At 40.2% G+C, this 13414-nt stretch overlaps 1 protein-coding gene across 4 annotated transcripts in view; it reads left to right on the plus strand.

Annotated features, from left to right (window-relative positions):
* Piezo2 (piezo type mechanosensitive ion channel component 2) overlaps positions 1 to 13414 on the plus strand; it is a 358636-nt gene that overhangs the window by 197268 nt on the left and 147954 nt on the right. For all 4 annotated transcript variants that reach the window (XM_060377179.1, XM_060377181.1, XM_060377180.1 and 1 more), the window contains exon 4: positions 3100 to 3142. In XM_060377179.1, coding sequence (XP_060233162.1) covers positions 3100 to 3142 — 43 coding nt within the window. The remainder of the gene's footprint in view (positions 1 to 3099; positions 3143 to 13414) is intronic.

Genomic DNA, 13414 nt, shown 5'->3' on the forward strand with positions numbered 1-13414 from the left:
TACTGAAGAACAGACAGAAGGCATGCTACTGTCTCCATGATGCATGGACCAGTGGCTTAACCACATTTTTTCCCCCAAAGAATACCAGACATCTTGAACCAAAAACTACGGTCTCTTCTTGCCCATTTGATTAAATTTATGTTTTTCAGAAATTGCTTAGGGCCTATTTCTTAGTGAAAGCTACTTATTCAAAATCATTTAAATTTTGCCTTGACAATAAATGAAATCAATTAAGAAAAGGGTATTTCTTAGAATTAAAAGAAGAAGAAAAAACTGAGAATACATTGAAAAGATCTGGAAAAAGAATGGAAGTGGGAGAAAAATAAGATATTTTGGTTTTCACTGGAAGCAGAAGTCAGGAAGAATAGCATCAAGCCCTTTCACCATCACTGCTCTTCACCATCACTGCTACCCACCCCCTGTCCACTCCTGACCATCAGCTTCACCCTCTTGTAGAAGTCATTGTTCCCACCTCATAATGTGGTCTAGGCTGTGGCCAGTTGAAGCACACAACTTCTATCAAGGGCACTTATTTTTCACCGTTGTCTGAAGAGGTAGGGCTTCTATAGTAGATCATCTTTGAAGAACTGAGATAAGGATCCTTCATTGTCTTGCATGACATTCACAGAACAGAAGATATTTATATGCAGGTCATGTCTCTGGGCTGGGGGCCAAGAGAAATGCCTGGACTTGTTAGATTTAAGTCTCACTCACAAAGCAAAACTGGAGTTCAATGGCATCCCAGTGACATCATTCCAGAAAAATACATCTGCACTTGACTTAAATCAGTATATCATTCATTTCTGAAATTTAGACTTTCACTGTGGGCTTTTAAAATGATCTAAAATACTCCATTGTGACCAATTAACATAAACCCAGCCTCCTGCGGAGCACTGCCTTATGGTCCCTCATGCCTAACTCAACCTCTCTTGAGATTAGTCCAGCCACCCCTGGCTTGTGTAGTCTTGTGTAGTCCCCTGTCCTCCACCTGCCCCTAAACATTTGTGTGGAGATTTTGAGAGAAAGCATCTGAGGTAGAGTTTTCAAGAAAGTTGCCTTGGACTTGTGAAAATCTTCCTAGCCGCCTCTGGAGACTCAAGGTTTAAGTCTCCAATTGTGCTTGCAGAATAAAACAACATTAAAACAACCTGAGGTACTCTATCATGGTTATGAGCTCATGCATACACAACTTAAAAACTGAAGGCCAGGTAGGGGATATTTGCCATAGCGACTAAAATAAAATTGTAAAAACACTATGGGTTTCCAGAGTGGTTGTACAAGTTTACATTCCCACCAGCAGTGCAGAAGGGTTCCCCTTTCTCCACAACCTCTCCAGCATGTATTGTCACTTGAGTTTTTGATCTTGGCCATTCTCATGGGTGTAAGGTGAAATCTCAGGGTTGTTTTGATTTGCATTTCCCTAATGGCTAGTGAGGTTGAGCATTTCTTTAGGTGCTTCTCTGCCATTCGGTATTCCTCTACAGAGAATTCTCTGTTTAGCTCTGTTCCCCATTTTTTAAGTGGATTACTTGGTTTGCTGCTTTTTAGCTTCTTTAGTTCTTTATATATACTGGATATGAGTCCTCTGTCAGATAAAGGGTTGGTGAAGATTCTTTCCCAATCTGTAGGCGGTCGCTTTGTTTTGATGACGGTGTCCTTTGCTTTACAGAAGCTTTTCAGTTTCATGAGGTCCCATTTATTGATTGTTGCTCTTAGAGCCTGTGCTGTTGGTGTTCTGTTCAGGAAGTTTTCCCCTGTACCAATGAGTTCTAGGGTATTTCCCACTTTTTTTCAAGCCGATTTAATGTGTCTGGTTTTATGTTGAGGTCTTTGATCCACTTGGACTTCAGTTTTGCTGATGCTCTTTGGGTGGATGACACCTAAATGAACATCAGTACAAAGTCCCAATTTATTTCTAATATCAGAGATCAGACCTCTACTCTTGCCTGATGCGTCTAAAACAAAAAGGGGGAACTGTAGAGAGCTGCAGAATGCTATGCCTTAAAGATGGAGCTGGTTTCCGCCTTACACCTTCCCGATGGTGAGTGCTCTCTGTCACGAACAACTCCACATTTGGCTAAGGCTGAGGATCTGGCTTGCTTCCATGTATGTGGACCTATCTGCATTGCCCAGGTGGCACGCTGGGGTTGGCTACCCAGAGGCTATTTAAGCTGTGGGCTGGCTTTCCCCAGGGTCAGATGATTGTTCAAGGTTCCTGAATAAACTGCATTGAAAATAAATAAATAAATAAATTTTTTTTCTTTGATGTACAAAAAAATAAAGTGTATGTGCTTTCGATGTTTCTAAAAAAAAAACAAAACACTATGGGTTATCACAAACCCTTAACACACACAATGTCTACCAGAATATTATTTAATAACAGTTGGCACTTCTGTTGCTTGCGTGGATAATCCCATCTTCTGATCCTCATGTTTGTACAGCAAATACTTTAAGTATTCAGCCATCTTCCCAGCCCCCATTTTATTATTTTTAATGAGAATGAGACTCACATTTTACTCAGCTGGACACACTGAGATGTCTCAAGTGTGGTGACTTATAAGCTTCAGTTTGGTACAATCCCGTTTGTCTTATTTTGCTTTTGTAACATTTGTGGCATCTAGAAAAACTTTATCTCATGAAACAAAAATAAATTGGTGGTGATCAGAAGATAGAGAGGGTGTGGGGGCATTGGTCAAGTACAAATTACAATTTGATTGGAGAGATAAACACGGATGCTGTATTACACAGTATTCAATTCAGCTGAACAATACATTGCTATATTTTTCGAAATAACCATGAGTGAGGACTTCAAGTCTTTGTTTGCATTACAAAGGAATGTGGAATATTTGATGTGATGAATCTGATTATCTCTGTTTCTTTGTATTATTAATTGAACTCGAAACAAAAGGAAAAACACAAATATACACAGGCCATCTGCAGACTGGATGACTTTCTTTTTTTCTTTTCTGATGACTTTCATTGTATCAATTTCACTGAAAGTGATGACTTTGAGTGAATAAGTCATTCCTTGGAAGTATGAAGCAGCAAGAGTGAAACTGAGTCCATGAGTGTGCTGACTGTGGTCTCCTTACCTTGCAGGCTCAACGTGGGAAAAGACCTTCAGGCAGATTGGCTTTGAAAGGTAAGTAGGGCTTAGCACAGTCCACATTTAGCCACTACTGTCCACTTTTATTCTAAGTGGTTTTTCTATTGTGGATCGATAGTCACTGCTGTGACATTGTGGCCTAGGACATGATGTCATTTTACATCTCTGAACCTCCCTGTCTTTGTAAAATTAGAGCTTTTTTTAAATAAAATCCTTTCGTAGTAATCTTAACACTTAGGAGATGGAGGCAGGAAGTTTCTGAGAGGCCAAAGAATTAAAACTTAGTGGGTATTGGTTTAAAATTTAAAGCACAAAACTGAACAAAGACCAACCAGGTGGAGACATGTCCAGCCACCTGCAGAGGAGGAACTAGCCTTACCACATTCTTTTCCTGCCCACTAGAGATACAGTTGCTAGGAAACTGGCCCAGATGGCCAGGCCAGAACCCTTTATGGTATTGGCACCTAAAGTAAACCAATCTTTTCAAAAGCCAGTTTTTCTTACCCAATCATGTAATGTCAAGGCATGTAATCCATTACTTGCAGTTTTTCCTTTTAAAAACCTTGTTACCCTAGACATCCCTGCTGCATTCCTCTCCTGCTTCCATAGGAAGTTTTACGACCCAGGATCAAGCATGTATCCAATAAACCCTCATGTATTTTCAGTGGAGTCAATTCCTGGTGATCTTTGAAGGTCTCACAAATGGGGCATAACAATTCCTAGTTCAAGATCTGCCTTAGCTACATGTCAAATTTGAGGCTAGTCTGAATTATATGAGACCTTGTCTCAAACAACAACAACACCAAACACTAAAAACAAACAAAATAAATACAATACAAAATACAAATAAGATAAAATCCCTGCCTCTACAAAGAGGAGAACTAAAGAAGACACTGAGCATTGATGTAAGAACCCTTTCTGAACCACAAAACAGTCTGAAAGATGAGCTTTGTAATTAAAGAATTCTAACAAGTAAAGTTGACCTGCTAATGCCTTCATTGCCTTGTTTTTAATACAAGTACATTTATATTCATTATTTCCAAATGTTAAAACAGCTACATCTTATAAGCTCTAAGACAATGTTGAGATCATCTCACTTTCTCCTAAGCATTCCCAAGCCAGTATCTCCCCAAATCAAAAAAGAGATGACTCCCAGAGCATTGGAAGGTTGTGGCACTATGTGGTCAGTGCTTCTCCTTTGAGCCACCTGCCCTTGGACTGAAGGGAGCAAACATTAGGCTCTGAGAAACAAAAGGAGCATTTTCTTCCAAAACTGTAATATAATTACCATTCCTAAGGCAGAAAATAATAGTGTCTTAGACTCACTGGAGACCCAATTGACATTTACATTTTCTGATCTTATGAAAAATGTCACTTTTCTTAGTTTAAATAGCTTCTTTATTTGCATCAGTGTCCCACAATGCTTCCTGGCTTCTTTTCTTCATCACTGACCTTTGGAGAAACTGCACTAGTTAGCTATCTTATAGAGTGGAGAATGCTGAGTGTTCTGGATCTTTCTGCAAGGTTGCATAACTTCTTATTCTATCTACTCCATCCTGTAAATTCAAGCAGCTTCACTTTTAGTGTTTGGGGACAATTCCACAACATCTTGCTGTCCTTCTGATAGGCCCATTGAGCTTCACGGTTACTCTCACAATGAGCTGTCTCATGTTGGGCCATGGCATGGTTATTATCTGTCCCTCTAGAGAGTCCTGTATCTCTTCTGAGGAATGATGCTTTGAAACTACATCTAATTCTAAAGATGCACTGTAATTCTGGTGTATCATTGCTTCTGGGTCCTGCCAGTAGCTGGCACTAGAAAACGCACTTTCTTTGAAAAAAATAAATGCTGAATTTAGAATATTTTTAATTTAAGTGTAACCTTAGGAAGTTTTCAAGTTCTCTGATTATTGACTTTCATCTTTTTTTTCACTGCAAGCATTGACTGTTGAACTTGCTTGTTTCATTTCCAATTGCATGTTTTATTTTTAAGACAATACTAACAAGATATTAATAATCAGACTATGGGATGTACTTTCCAGAATTTGCATAGCTTAATTTATTATTCCATTGATACGTATGATCCAAAGAGTGTAAACTACTGCTGTTTGAAAGTGTTTTCTTTTCTTTAAATTGGTTTTTGGTTTTTTGTCTTGTTTTGTTTTGGGTTTTTGTTTTGTTTTGTTTTTTGAGACAGGATTTCTGTGTAGCCTTGACTGTCCTGGACTCACTTTGTAGACCAAGCTGGCCTTGAATTCACAGAGATCTGCTTGCCTCTGGCTGTCTGAGTTCTGGATTACAGACATGCACCACCACGCCCATCTCTTCTCTTTAAATGATAACATATAAAATATTGTTTACAGTTTGATATCACTTCAGTAGTTTAACTTCTCTTTGCATATATAAAATTTCCAGTCTTTTACTCTTAGAAATTGTCTGTTTCTTTTCCTGTGATAAAATGTTTCAACATAAGCAATTTAAGAGAAAAAGGGTTTATTCTATCTCATGGTTCAAGGTATAGTCCTTTATGGAAAAGTCAAGGCAGTAGGTGCTAGAAACAGCTGGCCACGTCAAATCTGTAGTCACTAAAGAGGAGAATGAATGCCTGTGGTCAGCTTTCTTTCTTTCATTTATTCAGGCCATGACTAGAGGCCCAGAGCATTGTATTTCCCTATTTTAACCTGCATCTTCCCACCTTAGTTAACCCAACTAAGATAATTACTCATAGCCAAGGCCAGAGACTAGTCTCTCAGATGAGTATGGGTTCTGTCAAGTTGACAAGTAAGTAACACTATCACACATACATACCAGTAATAATAATGATAAGAAGAAGAAGAATAGAAAAGAAAGAAAGAGAGAGAGAGAGAGAGAGAGAGAGAGAGAGAGAGAGAGAGAGAGAAAGAAGGAAGGAAGGAAGGAAGGAAGGAAAGAAAGAAAGAAAGAAAGAAAGAAAGAAAGAAAGAAAGAAAAGAAAAAGGCTACCATGAACAGCTGTATACACGATTTTGTTGTTGTTTGTTTGTTTTGGGTTTTTTTCTAAGTATCTTGAGAATAGACTCATGAGTACAACAAGGGAGCAAGTGCACACAGAATACTGGTGAATACACCAAATTCTCTCCTGTAAGTTAGTGCCATTACTACCGTCAGCCATGTAGGTCAGTTTCCCTGGTGTCAGAGTATGCTGTCACTCTTGAAAATTTTTTTTTGCCCATCTGCAAAGAAATGGTATCTAAGTATCCTTTAACAATACTTACTGAGTGAAATAACAGAATAAGTTAATGGCAAGCTGAATATATATATGCATACATAGATATACATATATATATATATATGCAGGTTTATTAAAAGAGGCAGGAGAGCAGGTGAGGGGAGAGAAGAGGAGGAAAAACACAGAAAGAGAAAGGAGAGTAAGATGAGAGAGAGAGGAGGGTTAGAGAAGGGGGAAGAGAGACAAAGGAAGGGGGAGGAAGGAAGGGGCAGATGAACCAAAATGTCTGGATTATATAGTAAAGGGCCTCTGGGAGAGGGGAAGCCCTGGCCCTGGGCTGAGGAATTCAGGGTAGAGGGTAGAGTGCACCAGCCACTTCCTGCAGCAGGTAGGGACCATGGGATGTCTGAAACCAAATATTTACCTTGAGCCAGTTTTCCATAAAGAACAAGTTGAGATTCTTCAGTATCTACCAAGCAAAACACTTTGTAGGAGAGCTTCTCCTGAGATACTTCCACATGATTTCACAATTAAAAATAAGCTTAACTCCTGGCTTTCAGCACACCAACTTCTTACTTGAGTAATGAAGGATTCCATGACAACAGCTACCATGTACCAAACACTTGCCAAATTATTTCTAGTTCATAGATGAGAACTTGGCAAAGTTTAATGAAAAGAGACATAAAACACACCTCTTAAGGGTTTTGCAATCTAAGACAAAAACTCCTGTTGCTACTTCTTAATGTTGCTGTTGGATCAGGTTGCAGCTAGATACAGTGGGTTTGGCTATATCCCAAGAAAACTTTATTTACAGAAACAGGCAACTGGCAGGTTTGGATCATTGCCATCATTTATCAACCCCCACTATGGACTATGGTCTCACACATAACAAAGATTCAAAGAAACTGTGCAGGTTTTCCATCGAGGCAGATCCCTCATGTTAACCTGTGTTAGTTAATCCCAGGAGTTCCTGGTTCCCAATACTAGGAAATGCTGAATTTTTAAAAATATTTTTAAATATTTCAAATGCTGTATCACGTATAATTTGGGGATTACAAGTCTCTTTTGTTTTCTGTTTTGTTTCCCCTGTTCCCATGTCTCTGGAGATGTATCTTCATGCTGCAAGTCTTACTGACTATTCTTATTTTATTACTATGTTGAATAAAACCAGATGGTATAATACTGATACTCCAATGCCTCCCTAAATCCACATGCTTCTAAATAAAAAAAAAAACAAACATTAGAACACATAGCAAGTGGCATCTTTATTTTTGAATTGGAATCTCAGCCAATTGTTTTTTGATGCCTATATCGAAGATCTATTGAGAATGTTTTGGTGATTATTCAAGTTCAAATATTGTCATAAAATGCTGCTATGTTTTCTCATTTAAGGGAAAGGAACATTTTGTGTATTACATCACATCTTAAAATGGAACAGATGTAATGCTCTGGAGCTATTGTACTTTTGTAGGTGTGGAGATGGCCAACAGAGCTATCAAATATGGCTTTGCTCTTTTCTCTCCTCAAGGTTAATCAGATCTTTGACTTATGAAATTCAATTATTTTTTTTACCTTAAATAAAGTCTGAGATCCTTTAGATAGTTGTAAGAGGTGATGGTCTTTTTATGTCTAAGTCCTTTTGTGAAGTTTGTTCATCTACTTGTTGGGCAGCAAACTGTTTTTTAAGTGTGCACACCTAAAGGGAAGAAGTTATGTTGTCAGATGAACACTCAAAACTTCTCCAAGAAGGAGAAAGGCTCAGCCTTGGTGTGCTGGTAGTGTACCGCTGAAAGGAAAGCCAATGGGGTCTGCTCTAGCTGCCTTCCCCATGCATAGTAGGACCATCCTGTGAGATACACTCAGATGTTTCCTTTCTGGATACCCCATGACTGTATGCACAAGATCAGAACAAACTTACGTTGTCACAGTTGACATGACTAGATCCATGTTCAACTTTCAAACAATTGCATCTTTTCCTTGGGAGCGTCATTACCAGTACAGTGGTATGTTATGGCCTAAGAAGGAAGCCCTAGATGTGGGATCCTGTGTTGTTTTGTCCTGTCCAACATATTATTACAATATTAATATCCACACAACAAAAGTAGACGCTGTTTGTCACTATAGAAGAGACATGCTTAACATATTCACTGAGAAACCATGCCTTTTTGTGCAAACGTCCAAAGCTTATGATTATAAATATGCATAACTCATAGCTGTCTGCCAACCTATTCACAGTTGGGCTAGGCAGGTGTGCCTGTGCCCACTTATTGGCACTCTGTGTGCTCTGAGTAAGTGTTGTGAACAAGGATGGCCCATATCCTCAGTGAGTTAACACAGCACACGTTTGGTTTTCATTTTGACACATGTGATGAAGACCTTGGAACTCTGCAGGGCAGGGAACATCCATGTCAAGTGTCAGTGGTGGTACTCATGGTTCAGTAAGCTACAAGGAGCTCGGAAACCTGTGCACTGGATTTTAAATGCTTCTACCTGCAAGAGGCATTTGTCACTGCATCTCATACTCCATAGGTAGCATTTAGGATAAAGGCAGAAAGGTACACTAGGGATGCTGGCAAAAGGCACCACTGTAAGATCAGAATTCAGGGTCTAGAGCTGTTTTCTCCCTCCAAAGTAAGCTGCGGGCTTCATCTGAGAAAAGTTTTTCATCAGGTAATTAGCCTGGAGCCCAGAAGCCTGCCCACAGAACGACAGGTTCCTGCTTTCAGGGCAAGCTGACTGCTGCCTGTTTAAAAATAACAGGCTTTTACTGATCTCTTGCCCATTTTCACTTAAAAAGCCAAGACTTTATTCTCAGTAAATGTGTGTTATCACTCCAAGGCTCAGATGACATCATTGTTAACATTATTATGTGTGTTTTGTCCAGTGCTTTCTTATGATTGTGGAATGAAACAGCTTGTCACTCTAAAGTATGTTTTATAATGTAAAATAAAATGCTAAAAATAGCCTGTTACAATGAACACAAGTTCTCCTACATTTATTCACAGTGTGGGTAGACATGATTCAAAGGCTTGGTTCTGTCTTTGGAGAGACTGCAGACTTCTTTCTGCTGTCAGGCTTGCTGGATACTTCTTAATTATCGCTGGCTGCTTAGTGAGGCATTTTCTGAGCTGATGCCGAGACTTTCCCATGACAACTCTCAAGTTCTCCTATTAGGAGCTGAAATACACTATCTGGAAACTCATTTCTAGGTCTCTCCTCCTTTAGCACTTAAGTCCTTAAGCATTTAAGACCAACAGATCTTCATACCCCAGTACCCACATGAGAGAGTTAATCAGATGGAGGTAGAGTGAACGAATGACTCTGTGCTCAGGGCATTTGGCTAGTGTTTGGAGATCGGTCTTCAACAGGACCAGAGAGGAGAGATCTAACATTTTCTCATCATTACTTCATAGCATCTTGCTGGATGGTGAGGTCACCTGTGGCCAGGGCACGCCATTCCTGCTATACAGGAAAGATGACAGGGCTTTATTCTTTGTGTCATTCCTCTGACCTTCCCATCAACACAGCTCTGTTTCTAAGTCTCTTTCCTCTAGCTACGGAGTTGACTCAACTGCCCTAATAAGTGGTGATCCCTACCTGCTCTGTTGTTGGAACATCTTGTATCCATCGGCCTTGGTGAACCAAATTAACTGGTTAGCTATCCTGGGAAATGAGTAAGCTTCCCATCTTGCTGTAGCACAGCTCAGGAAGGTCACTCCCACACCAGTCCTTTCATCCTGCAGTGTTGTTCAGCTCTAGTTTAAGGGTCTCCCAAAGCTCCATGTGTTAGAGGTCTGGTCTCCAGGCTGGCTGTCACAGTAGGTGGTAAGGGGTGCTGCCTTCTGGGAAGGACTGAGGTATTTCTGGAGACAGAAAATTATAATAGTCAGAGTCTATCTCTGGGTGCCTCTCTGCTTTCTGAAGAGCTTTCTCCATGTAGTCCTTCAGCCTACACATAGCCCTGTCATTGCCATCTGCCATGAATTTGCATTCTTGTAGAGGAATTTTAATCCGTCAACATGGCTGCTCTGGCAAGGGATCACATCCAAAGACCTAGGTCTGTGTGCTCTGGCTGGTATACAGACATGCCCTTGGTATACACCATTAATCCCTCTGGCTGGAATGTACACCATTAATCCCTCTGATTGGAATATAGCTAGGACACGCCTTTAATCCCTCTGCCTAGAATTTAGTATACATTTTTAATCACAAACAATGATGTCTAGTTGAGGAGCAGACAAAGTGAGGCATCAGAGAAAGATTTGACAGAAGAACCAGCAGGAAGGAGAAACTACTTAGGATCATTGCAGAGAAAGAGTAGGGGAGTTTATGGACACAGTACAATAGAGATCAAGAGTACAGTGCAGTTCAGTGAAATTCGGTTGTGTGCTGTTGAGTTCGTGGAGTTCAGAGGCAGTTTTGCCAAGCAGACCAATTCAGTGAGAAGTAGAAAGAAGCCAGTTTGAGTCAGTCAGCTTGGAGTAGAGTTTTGAGCCATAACAGCTGAGTTGAACCAGCCAGCCGGGGTTCAGAATGAACTAGAAAGGGTGCGCTTATTCAGCAGTAAATCTGAGAGGCTGAAAACATTCTAGGCCTAGGTTAGCAGATGGAGGCTGGAAGCTAAAGCCTTCTATGTTTGGGCTTGCAGAAGTTTAAATTGTATGGAGGCTAGAAGCTTAGGCCTAGGCCTAGTGATAGTTAGAAATGATCTGGACTGAGCTCAAGCCATATATTTGTAAAGCTTGGGTACGACCCTCATCTCATCCCCTCATCTAAGGAAATAAAAACAATTACACGTTCTATTACTAGACCCTTGGCAGAGGACAAGCCATCTGGGCCACTCCCTTTTAGATTTCGAAGGTCTTAAACCAAACAAACCTTCTCTTTATCTCTTTATAAGGTCGCCTGTCTCCTGTGTCCTCTTACAGTTGTACAAAGCTGGCTGATGCTCCCGTTCTGTCATTTGGTCCTAACTTGTGATTCTCTCTAGGACACTCCAGTCATTTGTGCCCATCCACTTCATCTCAAAACTTACACACTCTGAAAGCTACCCTGTAAATGTTTCTCTCCCGTTTTCCAACACTGCCTGCCTGCCTCCAGGATCAAGCAATGATCACATTTCTAGTGATTTGTGTACCATATAATCCTGTCTTGCCTTTTGGGTCTTACATTATCCTGAGCTTCCTGGGAAAAAAAGTCTCTTTGTCACCTATAGCCTTTGGTTCTAGCCACAAGATAGGGAAATAAAGAAGATTAAACAGATGTTTGATAAGCAAATAACATTTTAAGTAATTATTACGGTCATTGACACAGACCCTGCATTCATGGAATTTGTCCTTCTCGATACATTTTCATTACCTTCAGCCTTGCTTTAGGAGAATGAATAAGTCCTTTGAGAATTTAAGGTGAAATTTAAAGTTTTCATTCTTCAGCTTTACAAGTTACCAACTGAGTGATGTTATGCACAGTATTTTGAAATAATGAAAATGCAGGCCGTAAGGATGATTCTCCACACAGAAGCTTAGATCCAAGAATTAACAGAAAAAAACCACTGAGTAAAATAATGGCTTGCACTTTCTTTTTTTTTTAATTTTTTATTTAACTTTTATTAATTACACTTTTTTATTTAACTTTTATTAATTAATTTATTCATTTTGTATCCCCCCATAAGCCCCTTCCTCCTCCCTTCCCGGTCCCACCCTCCCGCCCCTTCTGTATGCATGCCCCTCCCCAAGTCCACTGATAGGGGAGGTCCTCCTCTCCTTCTTTCTGATCTTAGTCTATCAGTTCTCATCAGAAGTGGCTGCATTGTCAGGGTTCTAGGTTATCTCCATGAATAGTCCTTGGTTGGAGTATGAGTCTCCGGGAAGTTCCCTGTGTTCAAATTTTCTTGTTCTGTTGCTCTCCTTGTAGAGTTCCTGTCCTCTCCAGCTCTTACTATTTCCCACTCTTTACATAAAAAGTGGCTTGTACTTTCAAAGCGAACTTTTTCTGAAATTTCAAGCTGAGGCCATAAGTCTGTGAACCACAATGTATAATAACAAATGTATTTGTTTACATCAAGATGTGTATTTCTTTGTCTTGCATCTCGGAGGAGCCTCCAGAAAGACAACAAAACAAAACATAGCATAACAAGAATGACAACAACAACATGAGCCCCAAATCATCTCAAATCATGTCTACAAAATGATAAGGGGTGGCCTTAACCGGAGCTTAGCAGTATGGTTTCTAAGCCAACAGTCATTTTTCACACAAAGGTAATGCAGTATGGCCCTTTTGATTAAATGATTTACCCCGCACTTATGTTACCTGTCTTAAAACAAACAAACAAAAAAAAACCCACAATGGAATGGAAATCATTCTGTTGTAATGAAAGCACTTGTTGGAGTGCTAGGTTAACTATCTTAACCTAACTTCACGATGATTTCACTTGTGAGTTCATTACAATAAATGTTGGACTTCTAGAAGAAAGACCCCTAATTTTTTTCACACAGTAGGTATGTAAACATCCCGAAAAGTTTAGCAACCTACTTTAAATTTATAAGAGTCGTCAAAGTAAGGGAATGGAGTAGGGCTAGAGGAGATGGCTAGGCAGATGGTTCAGTGGGCAAGAGGACTTCTTGACGCATAGAGATCTCTCAAAAGCCCCAGCAGCAGGAACAGCATGACTGGGGGTGGGGGGTAGAGTGAGGGGACAAACGAATCATGAGATCTCAGCTTCACAGCCTCCTAGCTGAAGCAGTGGGCCTTGGGTTTAGTGAGAGGCTTTGTTCAGGAAATAAGGGAGAGGGAAGGAGGGAGAGAGAGAGGAAAGCTCGGTGGGAGGCAGAGAAGGTGATAAAGAAACAGTGAGGGAATCAGGAAGAGAGGGAGAAAGGGAGGAAGAGAGAGAAGATACTCTGCTTTATTTTTTCCTGTGTGTGTGGTGTGTGTGTATGTGTGTGTTGTATGTGTGGTATGTGTGTGAGTGTGGTATGTGATTTGTGTGTGTGTGGTGTGTGTATGTGTGTGTTGTATGTGTGGTATGTGTGTGAGTGTGGTATGTGTATTTGTGTGTATGTGGTTTGTGTGTGTGGTGTGTGTGTGTATATAGTGTGTTT

This window comes from Meriones unguiculatus, chromosome 2 (genome assembly GCF_030254825.1).
Source record: "Meriones unguiculatus strain TT.TT164.6M chromosome 2, Bangor_MerUng_6.1, whole genome shotgun sequence".
In the NCBI taxonomy this organism is placed as follows: Eukaryota; Metazoa; Chordata; class Mammalia; order Rodentia; family Muridae; genus Meriones; species Meriones unguiculatus.